The sequence below is a fragment of the Carcharhinus amblyrhynchos genome, unplaced genomic scaffold (assembly GCF_965287045.1).
Source record: "Carcharhinus amblyrhynchos unplaced genomic scaffold, sCarAmb.v2.hapA scaffold_38, whole genome shotgun sequence".
Classification (NCBI taxonomy): domain Eukaryota; kingdom Metazoa; phylum Chordata; class Chondrichthyes; order Carcharhiniformes; family Carcharhinidae; genus Carcharhinus; species Carcharhinus amblyrhynchos.
Window position 1 is genome coordinate 9006733 of NW_027649779.1, and position 19292 is coordinate 9026024.

Sequence of the window (19292 nt, forward strand, 5' to 3'; positions counted from 1 at the left end):
TCTGAGGCATTGTTTAAATTAATTTATCCTAAATTTGTGATAAAAACTGTGACTGATTTGTGACCCGATAGTCAGTGAAGTGACGGTATATTCCAAGTAGCACAGGACTGAAAAGCGGACCCTCTGAGAGATTCTAATGGTTATTATCTTACTCCATCATGGCCAGTGAAAAATCAGAGCTCAATTGGGTACCAGACAGGTCACTTACCTGCCATTTGGAAAGTAAGAACACAAAATCTATCAATAAAATGGTTCGAGAATAGAGCCATTTCGATGGCTCAGATTTGAGACATTGATTCTATTCTCTCTCCACAGATGCTGTCAGACCTGCTGAGATTTTCCAGCATTTCGTGTTTTTGTTTCAGATTCCAGCATCCGCAGTATTTCACTTTTATGATAAAATGAGATTTGGAATCCCCACGACCCTCCCCCAAAACAGAGGGAGTGGTGGGAGAGGAAAATAAGGATAAGAATGAAGAAGTCTGGCTTCTGATTCTCCGAGCCCATGTAGAATTTACACAATGAGTGAATCAGTTTATAAAGCACAAAAGTTACCCATCCCTAACAATAACTGACCAAATTACAATGATTAGGTTGAAGAATGTAACAAAAAAATGAATAATGAATTTTAAAATTGAGTTTGTTTTGTTAGAAAAGTTTTTTTTAAATTATGTAAAATGCCTTAATTGAGTGCCAAGTTTTTTTTTCTCACTTGCTTTAGGCTCTGTACAAAAGGCTCTGTAGAAAAGTTAACCCTTTCAGCAATCAGTTGATTTATTTTTAAATCGCTCAGAAACTCATGTCTATTTTAGTTTATAATTGTGGATTTATTCGAACCAGTTAAATCTGAAAATTTTAAATGTAGCCTGGAGGAATTTGGAATAACTGAGAATTCTCTCGTTGTCACCTCAACCCCAGATAAAGAACAAAAATCTAACAGGTGGTAATGGTAACTCAATAAACTGTTTGTTGACTGAATCCTTGAGTGTTGAATGATTCTTCTGAGTTCATTGCCCCCAACACACTGGGTACTTTACCACTGGAGACCAGGTATTACCAAAACCTTCAGACAATACAAAGACTCACGAAAGCCAGTGTCCCAGTTTAAAGACTTATCTTTTATTTGACCAACAATCGAAGGGAAACATTATTGGACAGTGTAATAACACGAAGAGAAGCGTTCTGATCTCTGCAATAACACTGACGTAAATGCTTAGGATAGATCAATTATACATTCTTCATGTCAAATTCTCCTGCCTTTCATTAGGTGTGAACCAATCATTTTCCATATAAAAAAATCATTAATTACGTTTGTCATTTACTTCAGCAAATTCCATTTTATCCTCTGACACAATGGGATTTAATTTGTCCATAGAATCCGGACACTTCCTCCCCCTATTGCTGACATGCTTCCCCTATTGCTTAGGGGTTCCCTCCTCCAGATCATCTATATAAATGGTGAAGAGCTGAGGCCCCGGCGCCGACCCCTGGGGCACTCCACTGGTCGCCGTCCGCCGGTCTGGGTGGCGCCCGTTGACCCCCACTCTCTGCCTCCTGTTTGGCGGCCAGTCCTCTGTCCGCGCTGGCGCCCTACCCCCGGCTCCATGTCCCCCGGCCTTCTGCGGTGGCCTCTTGTGGGGTGCTTTGTCAAGCGCCTTCTGGGGGTCCGGAGGGACCGCGTCCACCGGCTGTCCTCTGTCCACTGCCCTGGACGCATCCTCATAGAACTCCGGTGGATTTTCAGACATGACTTCCCTTCGGTGGGGCCGTGCTGCGTCTGCTCTATCAAGCAATTCCCTTCAAGATGCCTCGCAATTTCCTCCTTGATGACGGATTCTAACATTTTACCTACCACAGACGTTAAACTAACCGGCCTATAATTCCCCGCCTTTTGCCTGGCACCCTTCTTAAACAACGGCGTAACATTAGCCGTTTTCCAATCTTCCGGCACTTCCCCGGAATCCAGCGACATCTGGAAAATAACCACCAAGGCATCCACTATCACCTCCGCCATTTCTTTCAGAACCCTCGGATGCATTCCATCCGGTCCTGGCGACTTGTCCACAATCAGCCCCCTCTAGTCTGTCGAGCACCGCCTCTCTAGTAACAGTAATGTCATTAAGACCCTCCAGTCCTACCACCTTTCCATCGCTAACACCCGGCAAATTATTCACGTCCTCCTCCGTGAAGACAGAAACAAAAAAGTTATTCAATACCTTAGCCATATCCCCATCCCCTACCACTAGTTCCCCTTTCTCATCCTCTAAAGGACCAACGTTCACCCTAGCCAGCCTCTTCCTTTTTATATATTTATAAAAACTCTTGCTGTCCTTTTTTATATTAAGCGCTAGCCCAGCTTCATAGTTTCTCCTACCCTTCTTTATCAACTTCTTTGTCAATCTTTGTTGACATTTAAACCTCTCCCAATCCTCTTCTCGCCCACTACTCTTAGCTACTCTAAATTCCTCCGCTTTTAATTTAACACTTTCCTTCACCTCCTTCGTTATCCACGGCTTATTACCTCTCCTCCTACGGTCCTTTTTGACCATCGGAATAAATTTCTGCTGAGCACCAAGAAAGATCTCCTTAAAGATCCTCCACTGCTCCTCAGCAGACCCTCCCTCCAACGCGCTCCCCCAGTCAACATTCGCCAATTCTTCTCTCATTATATAGATGATCTGGAGGAGGGAACCGAGTGTATGGTGTCGAAATTTGCTGATGACACCAAGATTGGTGGAACGGCAAATTGCGCGGAGGGTGTGGAGAGTCTGCAGAAGGATCTAGATAGGCTGGGCGAATGGGCCAGGAACTGGCAAATGGAATTTAATGTTGGCAAGTGCGAGGTGGTCCACTTTGGTAGGAATAATGGTAGGAAGGACTATTACTTACGTGGCGAAAAACTGCAGCAGGCGATGGTGCAGAGGGACCTCGGGGTCCTTGTGCATGAGTCGCAAAAACCCAGCCTGCAGGTGCAGCAGGTGGTCAGGAAGGCTAATGGGATGCTGGCCTTCATAGCGAGGGGGATTGAATATAAAAGTAGAGAGGTCTTGCTGCAGCTGTATAGGGCATTGGTGAGGCCGCAGCTGGAGTACTGTGTGCAGTTTTGGTCGCCGCACTTACACAAGGATATTTTGGCCTTGGAGGGAGTGCAGAGGAGGTTTACTAGGTGATACCGGAGTTGAGGGGGTTGAGCTATGAGGAGAGATGGAATAAACTAGGCTTGTACTCGTTAGAGTTTAGAAGAATGAGGGGAGATCTCATTGAGACATATAAGATGATGAATGGGATGGATAGGATAGAGGTGGAGAGACTCTTCCCGCTCAGAAAGGACAGTAGGACTAGGGGGCACAGCCTCAAGATAAAGGGGGGGCGGTTTAGAACGGAGTTGAGGAGGAACTTCTTCACTCAAAGGGTGGTGAATCTCTGGAATTCTCTGCCCGTTGAAGTGGTGGAGGCTGCCTTGCTAAATATTTTTAAGACGCGGGTTGATGGGTTTTTGATAAGAGAGGGGATTAAGGGTTATGGGGAGAGGGCAGGAATGTGGAACTGAGCCACGACAGATCAGCCATGATCTTATTGAATGGCGGGGCAGGCTCGAAGGGCTAGATGGCCTACTCCTGCTCCTATTTCTTATGTTCTTATGTTCTTATGTTTTGGGGGATGTGAGGAAAAATGTTTTCACCCAGAAGGTGGTGGGAATCTGGAATTCACTGGGAGGGTAGTAGAGGCAGGAAACCTCAGAACTTTTAAAAAGCATATTGAAAAGCACTTGAATGTTTTGACAGTTCAAACTCTATCAGCCAAGTGCTAGAAAATGCATTAGTGTAAATTTAGTATGGTGTTGTCAGTGCAGACTCAATGGGCTGAAACTATGACTATGACTTGTGAACTCGCTGGTGTTTCTGCAGTCGGGATGACTGAGTGAATCCCGTCCCACACACAGTGCAGGTGAACGGTCTCTCCCCAGTGTGAACTCGCTGGTGTGTCCGCAGGGCAGATGATGATCTGAATCTCTTTGTGCAGTGAGAGCAGCTGAACGGTCTCTCCCCAGTGTGAATGCGCTGATGGGACATCATTAGCTGAGAGCTTTTGAAATCCCTCCCACAGTCAGAGCATTTAAAGGGTCTCTCCTGGGTGTGAGTGACATTGTGCCTCTGCAAGTAGGGCAACTGACTGAAACCCTTCCCACACACAGAGCAAGTGAACGGCCTCTCCCCAGTGTGAACTAACTGGTGTCTCCGCAGGCCTGATGCCACACTGAATCCTTTCCCACACTCAGTGCAGGTGAACGGCCTCTCCCCAGTGTGAACTCGCTGGTGTCTCTGTAAATCAATTATCTGAGTGTATCCCTTCCCACACACAGAGCAGGTGAACGGCCTCTCCCCAGAGTGACTGCGCCGATGAATTTCCAGCTGAGATGGAAAACTGAATCCTCTCCCACAGTCCTCACATTTCCACTGTTTCTCCATGGTGCTGGTGTCCTTCCGACTCTCCAGGTTAAACAGTTAAATCTCACACAGAACACGGGTACCGTCTCTCCCCGCTGTGAACGCTGAGATGTATTTTCAGGCTGTGTAACTGGTTAAAGCTCTTTCCACACTCAGTGCACTGGAACACTCTGACTCAACTGTGTTTGTGCATCTCACTGCTTTTCTAGTCACACTGTTGCTTAAAATCTCCTTAAGCAGACAGAACAGAGAAACATTTCTCCTTCTAGATCCAAAGGCCGATGACATTGAGGTCCCGATGAATTGAGTGACTCTGTCAGATCTTGATGTGATGTTTGGTTTGAGATTTCTGTATATAAATCCTCACCTTCTGTTCCCCTATAAAACAAATTTACAAAAGTCATCTCTGTCATAGAAATTCAGAACAGACAATTCTAGTTTCTATGGAACATTCTTTCCTCTCTCATTCCCCAGAAGCTGTAAATCTCCATCCCACACACTCTCCCTCCATTCTCACTCTGCTGTATCTAATATTCACCCTCCCAATTCTCCTGAAGGTGCTGATTGAGGCTGATTGACAGATCCATGCTCACTGCTTCCCATCCTGGATACAGAGAGCTGAAAATCTCCATGCAGGTTGTCAGACAGATGTCTGTAATAATGGATAAAAGTGTAATTATTAACTGAGATGTGGTAGAATGGGGATGTGAGGAAGATTTATATCTAGGTAGGGAGAGCACATATCTAGAACTCGCTGCCTATGAGGATGGTGGAACAGAAGATGTTCAATCATTTCAAAATGAAATTGGGTGGGTACTTGAAGGAAATAAAACTTGCAGAGGAATATTGATAGAGAGATAGAAAAGGACTAATTGGTTCGTTCTGCAGAGAATCAATCTGCAGTCTATAAGATGATGTGGAGATGTCGAAGGTGGACAGTGGTGGGCACACAACACCAGGTTCATCAGGTGAGTGGCCACTCACCTGATGAAGGAGCAGTGCTCCGAAAGCTCCTGGTAACAAATAAACCTGTTGGACTTTAACCTGGTATTGTGAGACTTCTTACTGTCCATAAGATGTACAGGTTAGGTTGATTAGCCAAACTCAATTGCCACTTAGTGTCCCAGGATGTGTGGGTTGGGGGATTAGCAGGATAAATCTGTCATACTACAGGGAGAGAGTCTCTGAAGAAAGCTCTGTTGGAGAGTCAGTGCAGACTTGATGGGCCGAAAGGCCTCCTTCTGCACTGTAGGGATTCCATGACTCGAGTTGCCCAATAGACTCCTGTGCTGCAATGAGTTTATGACTGGAAATATATAATATGGCTACAGTAATATATTACAGAACTAGAAATAATAAGAAATGGAAAGGGGGTGGGGGAAGGAAAGTGTTTTACTCACAAATGTTGGAGACAGGAGCAAGTTTTAGATTTTCTGAAGCTCAATCTTCACTCACACAAAGCCCGTGATTGGCTGGAGGACCAGAGTTCTTCCAGTCCTCCAACTCTCCCATCTAAGCTTGCTGGTCACGGAAGAGGTGGACACAGCCCCGCACATGCACAGGTTCCCCTCTCCCTTGGACATGCGCACTCCTGGCCCGGGGGGGAGGGGCAGACCACCGAGCAGCTTCTCGCTCTGGCCGGAGCCGCCAGCCGCTTGTCTGGAAACCTTGGCTCGAGGAGGAGAAGGGGAACAGTGGGTGGGGGCGGGGCTCCCGGGAGGGGGAGGGGAGCAGTGGGTGGGGGCGGGGCTCCCGGGTCCGCGCGCCTGCGCACTGGAATCCGGAGACATCACCGCGGGGCAGTGATTCCTATTGGCTGATTTAATTCGGGCTCCAATGTGACATCACAATGCGGATGTTAGCCAATGAGCTTCAGGGTAAAGCTTCCTCTGTGCAACAAATGATCACAGAATCCCTTCAGTGCAGAAAGAGGCCCTTCGGCCCATCGAGTCTGCACTCACCATAATCCCACCCAGGCCCTACCCCTTTATCCCTACATATTTACCCATTAATCCCTCTAACCTATGCATCTCAGGACTCGAAGGGGCAATTGTTAGCATGGCCAATCACCTAACCTGCACATCTTTGGACTGTGGGAGGAAACAGGAGCACCCGAAGGAAACCCACGCAGACACAAGGAGACTGTGCAAACTCCACACGGACAGTGACCCAAGCCGGGAATCAAACCCAGATCCCTGGAGCTGTGAAGCAGCAGTGCTAACCACTGTGCTACCATGCAACCCATCTGGGGGGGGAACATCTGGGAGGAAATCAATGTTTTCCGGTTTCCATTTCTTTTCTCGTTCTGGGGGAAATTGGGGACTTGCAGCAACTGAAGGGAAAGGAAGTGAATCCAGTCTATATATTCCACACATTTTTAGTCCAGTCATATAGATGTATATCTGTATGACAGCCTGTATGGAGAGTTTCAGCTATGTGCCTCCAGGACAGGAAGCATGGATCTGTCAATCAGCACCTTTAGGAGTATTGGGAGGGTGAATATTAGATACAGCAGAGTGAGAATGGAGGGAGAGAACATAAGAAATAGGAGCAGGAGTAGGCCATCTAGCCCTTCGAGCCTGCCCCGCCATTCAATAAGATCATGGCTGATCTGACGTGGCTCAGTTCCACTTTCCCGCCTTCTCCCCATAACCCCTAATCCCCTTGCCTATCAAAAACCTATCTACCCGCGCCTTAAATATATTTAGTGAGGCAGCCTCCACCACTTCAATGGGCAGAGAATTCCAGAGTGTGTGTGGGATGGAGATTTACAACTTTTGGGGAATGAGAGAGGAAAGAATGTTCCATAGAAATTACAATTACCTGTTCTGAATTTCTATCCTATACTGACACTGATTATTTTTCTAAAGCCCTCTTACAGGATCTTATAAACTTCTATTAAGTCGCCTCTCATCCTCCTCCGCTCTAAAGAGAAAAGCTGCAGCTCCCTCAACCTTTCCTCATAAGACCTGCCCTCCAAAGCAGGCAGCTTCTTGGTAAATCTCCTCTGCACTCTCTCCAATGTTTCCACATCCTTCTTATAGTGAGTTGACCAGAATTGAACGCAATATTCCAAATGTGGTCTTACCAAGGTCCTGTATAGTTGCAGCATAACCACACTGCTCTTAAACTCAAACCCCCTATTAATAAACACTAACACACTATAGGCTTTCTTCACAGCTCTATCCACTTGAGTGGCAACCTTCAGAGATCTGTGGATATGAACCCCAAGATCTCTTTGTTCCTCCATATTCCTCAGAACCCTGCTGTTGACTCTGTAATCCGCATTCAAGTTTGTCCTACCAAAATGAATCACTTTGCACCTCAGCCCAGCTCTGCATCCTAACAATGTCTCTTTGCAGCCTGCAAGAGCCCTCCACCTCATCCACTACTCCACTAATCTTGGTGTCATCAGCAAATTTACTAGCCCCCGTCTTCCAAGTCATTGATAAAAGTTACAAATAGCAGAGGACCCAGCACTGTTCCCTGTGGTACACAGCTGGTAACTGGCCTCCAGTCTGAAAATTTTCCCTCCACCACCACCCTCTGTCTTCTATGAGATAGCCAGTTACTTATCCAACCGGCAAATTTCCTTCTATCCCACACCTCCCTATTTTCTTCATGAGCCTACCATAGGGAACCTTATCAAATGCCTTATAAAGATCCACGTATACAACATCAAATGCTCTACCTTCATCCACACACTTAGTTACCTCCTCAAAGAATTCAATCAAATTTGTGAGGCAAGACTTAGCCCTCATGAATCCGTGCTGACCATCCCAGATTAAGCTGCATCTTTCCAAATGGTCATAAATGCTATCCCTCAGGACCTTTTCCACTAACTTACCGACCACTGAAGTAAGACTAACTGGCCTATAATTACAAGAAGAATTTTTTTTACTCGGTTTTGAACTGAGGACTTACTGTGTGGGAAGCATCCACGATAACCACTACACTACAGAAATAGCTGACACTGTGCATGGATGTTAGGGAACTTGAGGAAATAAATAGTGATGTCTTGAGGAGTGTACATATAACAAAGAAGGAGGTGCTGGATGGCTTAAAGCACATCAAGATGGATAAATCCCCTGGACGTGATGAAGAGTATCCCAGGACATTGTGGGAGGCTAGGGAGGAAATTGTGGGTCCCCTCGATCATCGATAATCATAGACGAGGTGCCTGAAGATTGGAGGGTGGCAAATGTTGTGCCTTTGTTTAAAAAGGGCTGCAGGGAAAAGCCTGGGAACTACAGGCCGGTGAGCCTTTCATCTGTAGTGGGTAAGCTGTTAGAAGATATTTTGAGACAGGATCCACAGGCATTTAAAAACACAGGGACTGATTAGGGACAGTCAGCATGGCTTTGTGAGTGTCTCACAGATTTGATTGAGTTTTTTGAAGGGGTAACCAAGAAAGTTGATGAGGGGAATGCAGTTGATGTTGTCAATCTGGACTTTAGCAAGCCAAAAGAGAAAATTCTGGAAAATCTCAGCAGATCTGGCAGCATCTGTACAGATTAAAAGGACTTTAGCAAGGCATTTGACAAGGTACCGCATGGGAGGTTGTTGCACAAGGTTAAATCTTACTGGATCCACGATAAGGTAGCTAAATGGATACAAAATTGGCTTGATGACAGAAGCCAGAGAGTGGATGTTGTTTCTCAGATTGGAACTCTGTGACCAGCAGTGTGCCTCAGGGATCAGTGTTGGGTCCACTGTTATTTGTCATTTATATTAATTATTTGGATGAGAACATAGGAGGCATGGTTAGTAAGTTTGCAGATGACACCAAGATTGCTGGCATAGTGGACAGTGAAGAAGGTTATCTAGGATTGCAATGAGATCTTGATCAATTGGGCCAGTGGGCTGACAAATGGCGTGAGTTAGCCTTGATAAACTGGGGAGAGTTACTTAAAGAGATGACAGTGGATAGGTGGCACAGGGAGCAATCCTGTGATTACAACCGAAGAGGTCCTGCTTTTTAACTTTCTACCTAACTCCCTTAACTGCTGTTGTAGGACCTCGTCCTACCTTTGTGCCAATATGTACCATGACCACTGGCTGGTTCACCCTCTCGTTTCAGAATGCTTTCTGCCCTTTTAGAGACTTCCTGGACCCTGACATCAGGGAGGCAACACAACATCCTGGAGTCTCTTTCATATCCACAGAAGCACCTATCTGCACCCCTAAGTACAGAGCTCCTTGTAATTATTGTTCGAGTGGTCTTTGTACCTCCCTGCTTAACAACAAAGCCAGCCGTGGTGCCAGGTCTCTGGCTGCTCTATTTATCCCCTGATAAGCTATACCCCCTCCCAATGGTATCCAAACGGTATATTTGTCAGAGAAGGAGATGACCACAGGGGATTCCTGTACTGACTGCCTGCCCCTTCTAGCAGTCATGCATTTATCTGCCTGCACCTTGAGTGTGACCATGCCTCTAAAGCTCCTAACTGTGACACTTTCCACCACCTTCATGCTCCGAAATGCATCCAACTGCTGCTCCAACCTATCCATGCGGTCCGTAAGGAGCTGCAATTGGGTGCACTTCCTGTAGACGTAGTCATCTGTGACACTGGAAGCATCACAGATCTCCCACATCTCACAAGTGCAGCACTTAACCCCACAGGCTGACATTTCGAGTACCAATTATTTAAGAAAATTTATAAAACTCTTACCTTCACTTTTACCTTGTTGCAGTGTCTTTCTTTTAAGATAAATCGGGGTTGTTTTCCTTGGAGCAAAGTAGATTGATAGAGGTGTACAAAGGTACATGGAGGTGTTGAAGTTTACATGCTCTTTGTACACATGTACAAGCTTTAAGGGTCATCCAGTCTCGAAACGTTGGTTCTATTCTCTCTGACGTGGAGATGGCGGTGTTGGACTGGGGTAAACCCAGTAAGAAGTCTCAGTACACCAGATTAAAGTCCAATGGGTTTATTTGATAGCAAAATCCACTAGCTTTCGGAGCGATGCTTCTTTGTCAGGTGAGTGGGAGTTCTGTCCACAAACAAGGCATAGAAAGACACAAACTCAATTCACAAAATAATGATTAAAATGCAAATTTTTACAGGTAATCAAGTCTTAAAGGTACAGACAATGTGAGTGGAGAGAGCGTTCTATTCTCTCTCCACAGATGCTGTCAGATCTGCTGAGATTTTCCAGTATTTTCTGTTTTTATTTCCCTTTATTTTTCCTTCTCTGTCACCGCTCTGCCTCATCAATGAGACATTGGGACTCAGAGGGTTGATGCAGTTTGATGGACAAGTTGTCTCCATTCTGAACAATGGGGAACAAGCTCCTCCCACTCAATGACATCATTGCCCTCTACAAACATGGCGACCGCGCGTGCGCACTGCTGTGTGGCCCCCAATAAAGATGACGAACGTTAACCCGGAGCGAACCTGAGGAGCTGCGGCCCTGCTCGGAACAAACCAGGTCCGGGAAGCTCTCTTCCGCGATTTGCTGCTTACACCACATGCTTACGCAGCGTTTTCACCCACCTGGGCGATCCATTGCTCTCTCCGTACCGTCAATCAGCTCTAACAGATTTCCGAGCCCAAAACAAAACCGGCTTTCCACCGCCATTACTCACAGTGCGCATGCTCCAATCAGAGCTGGGCCCGCCCCTCTTTCGCTCCTATTGGTTGGAGGACCGAGCGCTCCCGTTCAGTCCTCCAGCACCGCCTCCTCTTCCCATTGGTTCGCGTCGCCGTCGATCAGCCGGGCATTGTGACAGTGACTTGCTGCTTGTCCAATAATAACAGAGTCTCAGTGTAACAATGACTCACACACAGGCTCCAGTCCAATCAGAGTGGAGATGGAGCACAGAGAAAACCCAGCAAAACACTGACTGACTCTGAGTGTAACATAAACAGTGTTTGTTCACATAATAAGAGTCACATTGCAGTATGTTAGTGAACACAGCATTAGATCCAATGTAATGATAATACAGTCAGTATCCAGTGCACCATAACCAAAGTTTAGGTTTCATTTGATAGTGTGAGTGAGTCATGGTCTATTGATATAATGTATTTAAATTCCAGTGTGTGTGACTCTGCCACTGTCAGTATCAACCAATAACCTGTCTGTTATTCCAATTCTGCTGTATTTTACAACGTCGATGGTAGTCATGACATAAAGATGCTGGCGTTGGACTGGGGTAAACACAATAAGAAGTCTCACAACACTAGGTTTAAGTTCAACCAGTTTATTTGATAGTAATCCCACAAGCTTTACTATCAAATAAGCTGGTTGAACTTAAACCTGGCGTTGTGAGACTTCTTATTGTTTTTTACAACTGCAGCTCCTGGGGCTGACTGGAGTCTGGTATAATAATAATCACAAAGGTCGGTTTCAGTATCTCAGAGGTCATTTGAACTGCAGGTAATCTGACCTTAAGGGAGACAAGAGGCCCAACAAACATCCGATTACAATAGGAGGACAAGATGTAAGGGAGCAATGATATTTTAAGGTGTCTGTGTTATGGTGAGTGTCACTGGGAAGTGAGTGATGAAATAGAAGTGGAAACATCATAACAGTGACACATGTGACTGACTCAGCCTGACTGAGAGCTGTTATATTTGTGGCGAGAATAATGAAGGCATGAGGATCTCCTGAGATTTCTGATATCTGAGGTATATCTGTTAGAGGAACTGAAAATAATCAGTTCCTTCTCATGGTTATCTGCAGTTCTCAAGTTACACAGACACATAGGAAACAGATCTGACAGTTCATCAAACCCAAGGGTTTAATCTTCTGTTTCAGACACGTTGTGAAGGAAAAGATTCAATATTAAAATCTTACGGGGGAACCATTCAAAATGTCACAAGGATGAGTGAACTATTTCATTAATCCAATTCACAATAACTCTGTCAATATTCATCCAATTTCCTTTTAAAGTTATGATTAAACCTGCTTCTAGCACCTGTCAGGTTGTGCATTCCAGATCATACTATTGTATAAGAAAATCTCCTTTCACCCCCTTCAACTCTGTTGTCAATTATATTAAATCTCTGTGTCCTCTGCTTAAGGTCTAGATCGTAATAACTGAGGGAGGTTTAGGGCAGAGATTACTAATACAAGGCCCAGATTGTAATAACTGAGAGAGGTTTAGGGCAGAGATTACTGATACAAGGCCCAGATTTTAATAACTGAGAGAGGTTTAGGGCAGAAATTACTGATACAAGGCCCAGATTGTAATAACTGAGAGAGGTTTAGGGCAGAGATTACTGATACAAGGCCCAGATTGTAATAACTGAGAGAGGTTTAGGGCAGAGATTACTGACACAAGGCCCAGATTGTAATAACTGAGATGGGTTTTGGGAAGAGATTACTGACACAAGGCCCAGATTGTAATAACTGAGAGGGGTCGCCTTCACCACATCAGGGTGTGGTGTGAGTTTGCATCTCTTGGTTATATTGGGAGTCAGTGGCAATGTCCAATTTCAGGATAAATGACTTTTAACCTTGGATTGCATTATTGTAGACCTGGACAATGACCATCATTGAGATTTACCTGAACATGTCAACAGATATCGCATTGATTCCTGAATAATTACCCCGACATTTGCAAAGTCTCTGTTTCTCATTTGTGTGTAAAATCCCTACAGTACACGGGGAGGCCATTCGGTCCATCAAGTCTGCACTAACCACAATCCCATCCATGCCCTGTCCCCGTATCCCACACATTTACCCTGCAACTCCCCCTGTCACTAAAGCATGACCAATCAACTTATCCCGTAAATCTTTAAACAGTGGGAAGAAACTGGAGCACCCAGAGGAAACCCTCGCAGACATGGGGAGAACATGCAAACTCCACACAGTCACACGAGGCCAGAACTGAACCAAGTCCCTTTGAGGCAGCAGTGCGAACCAGTGTGCCACAGTGGTGCCAGTATCTGGTGGTTGTTCACAGTTGGCGATGGGACAATGTTAAATGGACAGTTTAGTCGGATTGGATAACCATTTGGATTTACAACAGTGTTGCCAGGGCTGGGGAATTGTGGTGATGAGGAAAGACTGGATTGGCAAGGTTTGTTTTCCTCAGAGCAGAGGAGGCTGAGGGGGACCGAACTGAGGTGTCCAAAATTATGAGGGAGCCAAGACAGGGTGGATAGAAAAGGCCTGTTTCCCCTGAGCAGAGAGAGGTCACTTATTGTGGGTGGGTGGGGATGGGGGAGGTGGGAGGGGGGTTAGTGGGGGCTGCACAGATATAAAGTGATTGGTGGAAGGATTAGAGGGGGCATTAGGAAAAGGGTTCTCATTCAAGGGATGGTGGGTGTCTGGAATTTGCTGCCTAAACTGATGGTTCAGGCAGAAATCTCTCGGCTCACTCGCCTCGCACACAGATCTATAGCTGAAATGCTGGAACCTGTAGTAAGGGGGGGCTAGGGGCTGGATCGCTGGAAAGTGGGATTAGAATGAATGGCAAATCTTTATTTCCCAAGCTGGTGAAGATATGATGGGCTGAATGGCCTCTTTCTGTGCCACAACCTTTTCCCTATTGCCCTACTGATGGGCAGAATGGAGGAGTGAGCTGGTCTTTAGTTAGTAACAAGAGCAGGAATGAGGGAAAATGTTGAGGCAAAGCTGATTTTTTTTCTGATTTCCACCCCTCCCCACATCAAAGTGAGTTAGAAGTCATCCCACCGCCCCCCACCCCCCCACGCCCACCTGTCCTGTGTTCCCTCCAAATACATTTGCCTGAGTGGCAGCACATTAGCACAGTGGTTAGCACTGCAGCCTCCTAGTGCCAAGGACCCGTGTTCAATTCCAGCCTCGGGTCATTGTCTGTGTGGAGTTTTCATGTTCCTCCCATATAGAGTCATAGAGGTTTACAGCATGGAAACAGGCCCTTCAGCCCAACTGCTCCATGCTGCCCTTTTCAAAAACCCCTAAGCTAATCCCAAATGCTTGTATTTGGCCCATATCCCTCTATACCCATCACACCCATGTAACTGTCTAAATGCATTTTAAAAGACAAAATTGCACCCATGTCTACGACTAAACCTGGCAGCTTGTTCCAGATGCTCACCACCCTCTGTGTGAAAAAAAATGCTCCTCTGGACACTTCTGTATCTTTCCCCTCCCATCTTAAACTTAGGCACTCGAGTTTTAGACTCCCCTAACTTTGGGAAGAGATATTGACTATCGAGCTGATCTGTGCCCCTCATTATTTTATAGACCTCTATAAGATCACCCCTCAGCCTTCTATGCTCCAGTGAAAAAAGTCACAGTCTATCCAGCTTCTCCTTATCACTCAATCCATCAAGAACCAGTAGCATCCTTGTAAATCTTTTCTGCACTCTTTCTAGTTTAATAATATACTTTTTATAATAGGGTGACCAGAATATCTGTGGGGTCTGAAAGATGGGCAGGTTAGGTGGATTGACCATCCCTTAATGTCCAAAGATGTGAAGGTTAGGGGGATTTGAGAGTAATGTGGGGTTACGGGAATCGGGCTAAATACTCTTGATATAGACTTGATGCACTGTCGGGATTTTATGATTTTAATGGTGGGGGGGGGGGGGTGGGGGCGGGGGATGTAGTTTGATATCTGGGGGAGAGTGTTGCAACACAGTGGCACGGTGGTTAGCATTGCTGCCTCTAAGCGCTAGGGCCCCAAACTCGATTCCCAGCTTGGGTCACTGTCTGTGTAGAGTTTGCACATTCTCCCCATGTCTGCACGGGTTTCCTCCAGATGCTCTGCTTTCCTCCAGCAGTCCAAAAGACTTGCTGGTTAGATGCATTGGCCATGCCAAATTCTCCATCAGTGTTTCCCGAACAGGAATGTGGCGACTAGAGAATTTTCACAGGAATTGCGTTGCAGTGTGAATGTAAGCCTAATTATTCGTGATACTAATAAATAAAACTAAACTGCAGGTCAAGGTGCCGCTGTGACAATGCACCCTCTTGTTTAAACACTCTGCAATGCTGAGACTGGGGAGAGGAGTGAACAACAGGGAGCAGCATTGCAGCTTCTCTCCCCCCATTGAAACTGGGATTGTTGCTCCATCTGCTGCACCATCCCCACCACATCCACTGGGGGGCAATCTGGACAATGGGCTGCAGACAGACCTCACTGCGCCTGCGCCACAATCACTCACCGCCAGCGGCCATCTTGCGTTGCCAGGGGAGACGGCCAGCGGCCATCTTGCGTTGCCAGGGGAGACGGCCGGCGGCCATCTTGCGTTGCCAGGGGAGACGGCCAGCGGCCATATTGCGTTGCCAAGGGAGACGGCGTCCCGCGCCCTGCGCTTTGGTTGAATTCCCCTCCTGCACATGCGCCCAGGCAGTCCCATTTGAATCTTTTAATATTTTGAATCTTGATAATTATTATTCAAATCCTCACCCGACAAACTTTCGGTTCCTTCTCCATTCGGGAACATCGTTTTTTTTATTGCGTTTTTTTTTCAATCACACCCGCGCGGTGGGCTCTGGGAAAATACTACAGCACATGCGCGGTCCCGCCACCTGCCTCTTTATAAAAATATGTATTTTATTTAATTTTAATTCCGCTCCGGGCGGGATTTCCGGGTGGGAATTTCTCTCACTTTCTACATTTCTGAACCGTCGCTTTTCCCTCGACGGGGGGGGAGGGGCTGATGGTGACGTCACGGCAATATGGCGGCTGGCCCCGCCTCTCTACAGGACCCGGATGTTCCGCCAACGAGCAGCGGCCGGGCCGGAGTGGGCAAGAGGTGACACTGGGCGGAGCAGCGCCCGGGCGTGTTACAGCGACCCCCGGTGGCCAGGAAGGGAAATAGCAGCAGCGCAGTTTCTGCCCAAAGGCTTCCCCAGTTCAGCTGCTCAGAGACACTGGGAACCTCTTCAACTGGAAACTTCAGCTTCTCACATTCACACTCTGTGTTCAGTCATTGTTTAATAGACAAGTTCTGTAGTGAAATCAGAAACAACTTGTTCACATTAAAAGGGATGGGAATCTGAACAATTCTGCTCAAAAGGCTCTGCTCGCCTTGAAATTTCAATTGAAATGTTCAAGATGAGAATTTATAGATACAAGTCATGTTGTATGTGGAACGCTCATGATGCCACAATAAGATCGGTACAGACAGCTCACACGGTTGTGTGACTGGAGAAGATGTCAGAGATGGAATGGTTAAATATAGAGCTACAGGGTCTGAAGCTCAGTTTTGGGTAAAGAACAATGGCTGTACAAAGAACAAAGAAAATTACAGCCCAGGATCATGCCATTCGGCCCTTCAAAGCTTCACTGACCATGCTGCCTGACTTAACTAAACCCCCCTATCCTTCCGGGACCATATCCCTCTATTCCCATCCTATTCATGTACTTGTCAAGTGACTTAAAAGTCACAACTGCATCCGCTTCTACTATCTCTCCCAGGCAGCGAGTTCCAGGAACCCACTACTCTCTGTGCAAAAAAATCCGCCATGTCCATCCCCTTTAAACCTTGCCCCTCGCACCTTAAAGCATGCCTTCATCGGCCGGGCCATTTTGTCCCTGAACATTATCTGAATCTCAATGTTACACCCATAGTATCTTCGCTCTGGCCTCGGCCTCAAATGCTTTGTGTCAAATAAGAAATGATAAATTGTTTGATGCAATGCCAGGAAAGAAACGTTCCTACTTTGACACCTGCACATATCAGCAAGTCATCCAGTCTACAAGACAATTGAATAGGTTTAGGTGCAGACTAACATAGTTAATCACCATCTGAAACATGCTAGGGTGAGGGAAGTCTGTATGATTTCAGTTTGGTGCTGAATATTATCAGAATCTCGATGTTACAGTCATATTATCTTTGCACTGACCTCAGCTTGAAACGCTTTCTCCAAAATCAGAAATGCTGAATTTTATGAAAAAATTGACAAAATTGTGTAAATTCTCAAAGGCATGTTGAATTTTGTCCAAAATGTATTTGCGGTTAGCATTTATTTAATATCCTAATCTTATTGAATGATTTTTTTTCCGAAAAAAATAACGTAAAATAGTCAGTTGCTGTTCATTAGCAATCTCCTAACATTACTTTCTCCAGAGAAGCTGAAAATATGCTTGCCAACATTTGTCTGAAAAAGTATAAAGATATTAAATACTTTTTTCATCGAAAGTAACAAGGAATTTATGAACACCTTTTAAAGGTTTGCACTGAGCCAACCAGGAATCGAACCTGGAATCATTCTGATCCGTAGTCAGACGCGTTATCCATTGCGCCACTGACCCACATGCGAACTTTATGATAGTTGTTACATATTAGCTCGATGTTTCGAAAGTTTCAGGCGCAAGAACTGTCAGAAAGTTTGTGAGGGAAAGGTCCATTATTGAGATTGTCTTGATTCATTTCCTATCAACCCGAATCGCCCTTGAATTGAGTAACAGCAGTTGAACGGGCTGGCAAATTCTCCTCTCGATTAGGACTTGGTGATAAATTTAAATGAAACAACCTTCAGCCAATCCATCATCTGTATTTGCAAATTAAAACAAGGTTACACCGAGATTTGAACTCGGATCGCTGGATACAGAGTCCAGAGTGCTCACCATTACACCACATAACCCAACACAAAGTGGCGATCTGAAAATCGTGGATCAATACTTGTGCCAATTTGAACAGCAGGGAGAAATATCCGTCCCGTTGCACAGTTCATATTTATATTTCCCTTGCTGGTTCCTCCTGTAAAAATGAGTAGGCTACTTTCCACTGCATTAAATTTCACTGTAACTGACCACATTCAAACACCAATGTTTGCATCGAACTGACATAAACCTTACTGCAGTAAATCCACTGAACAACATCAGCTTTTCACAGCTCTGCTTTCATCACACTGGAAGCCAATGTGAAAAATATAAACATTTTCAAATCTTAACAGACAGGAAGGAGTGTGTGAGTGCGGACAATTGGCGCTGTGCACATTCCTGTAACCAGTATCTGGGAGAATCAGGCAGATGGGATGCTGGTGGTCTCGTGGTTAGGATTCATTGCTTTCAGATGTCGCAGACTGGCCTCGATATATGAAGATTTAATGCATTTTTTTAACGTCAGAGTAAAAAGCTTTGGGGTTTTCCTTTATCCGACTTGCCAAGGACTTCTCGTGCCCCCTACTAGCTGTCCTAAGCCCTATTTTTTAACTCATTCCGAGCTAACTTGTAACCCTAGATAGGTGCCATCAAGTCTTGAAAGTGGAAGTTTGGCCTGGTGTCGCACTGGGTACCAGCTTTGAAGAAATGTAGCAACTTAAAGCTTTTGCAGAATGGTATGATGCATATTGTAGTGATATGAGTTGAGTGTAAGAGGCAGTGTGCAAATGATTTGAACACGTTTTAAGCGTGTTTAGACTGATGTGGTGAAAGCAGAGGCGTATTTAGGAGAATGAGGCGGTGTGAGAGGGGGACTGTTGCAGAGTGGATGTGTTTTGGAGGAAGGTTGAAAGTTTGAGATGCGGTTGTGAATGAAAGGAAAGTGTTGAACAGCATGAGAGGCTTGTGCGATGTTGCGTGTGAGATTTGAGTGACAGCACTTGTGGGCATTTGGGGAACGAAAGGACAAAGTAAGGAAATTACAATGCTGCTGAGTGTGAAGGACGAGAGAGCATGTGGGGGTTAGCACTGCTAAGAGCAGCATTGGTGGTTCAGTGGTAGAATTCTCGCTTCCCACGCGGGAGGCCTGGGTTCAATTCCCGGCCAATGCAAAGCTTCTTCTTTCTCCGTTCACTCTGTATATTGAAGCGAATCTCCTGTCAAAATTGAGGGAAAACAAGGAAAATATTAAGTCTTGGAACTAAATCCTGAGGGAAATGGATCACAATATTCGGAAGGAGGTGCAGTTGTGAATGGTGTTATTGATGATTGAGTGGAATGTATTGGATCTTTGG

The 19292-nt window shown here is 45.7% G+C and overlaps 1 protein-coding gene and 3 non-coding genes across 4 annotated transcripts in view; 1 reads left to right on the top strand and 3 right to left on the bottom strand.

Annotated features, from left to right (window-relative positions):
- The window catches only part of LOC145362537 (uncharacterized), a 49650-nt gene extending 38634 nt beyond the window's left edge, over nucleotides 1-11016 (bottom strand). Inside the window, exons 1-4 of the mRNA XM_080218558.1 lie at nucleotides 10946-11016; nucleotides 10121-10442; nucleotides 3883-4826; nucleotides 3398-3404 (exon numbers count right to left, since the gene is read on the bottom strand). Coding sequence (XP_080074684.1) covers nucleotides 3398-3404; nucleotides 3883-4469 — 594 coding nt within the window. The 5' untranslated portion in view covers nucleotides 4470-4826; nucleotides 10121-10442; nucleotides 10946-11016. The remainder of the gene's footprint in view (nucleotides 1-3397; nucleotides 3405-3882; nucleotides 4827-10120; nucleotides 10443-10945) is intronic.
- Nucleotides 11017-17572: 6556 nt separating this feature from the next.
- On the bottom strand, nucleotides 17573-17646 carry trnar-acg (transfer RNA arginine (anticodon ACG)). The gene has a single exon. It is a non-coding gene; the product is annotated as a tRNA-Arg (tRNA).
- A 260-nt stretch (nucleotides 17647-17906) lies between these two features.
- On the bottom strand, nucleotides 17907-17978 carry trnaq-cug (transfer RNA glutamine (anticodon CUG)). The gene has a single exon. It is a non-coding gene; the product is annotated as a tRNA-Gln (tRNA).
- A 1060-nt stretch (nucleotides 17979-19038) lies between these two features.
- On the top strand, nucleotides 19039-19109 carry trnag-ccc (transfer RNA glycine (anticodon CCC)). The gene has a single exon. It is a non-coding gene; the product is annotated as a tRNA-Gly (tRNA).
- The last annotated feature ends 183 nt before the right edge of the window (nucleotides 19110-19292 follow it).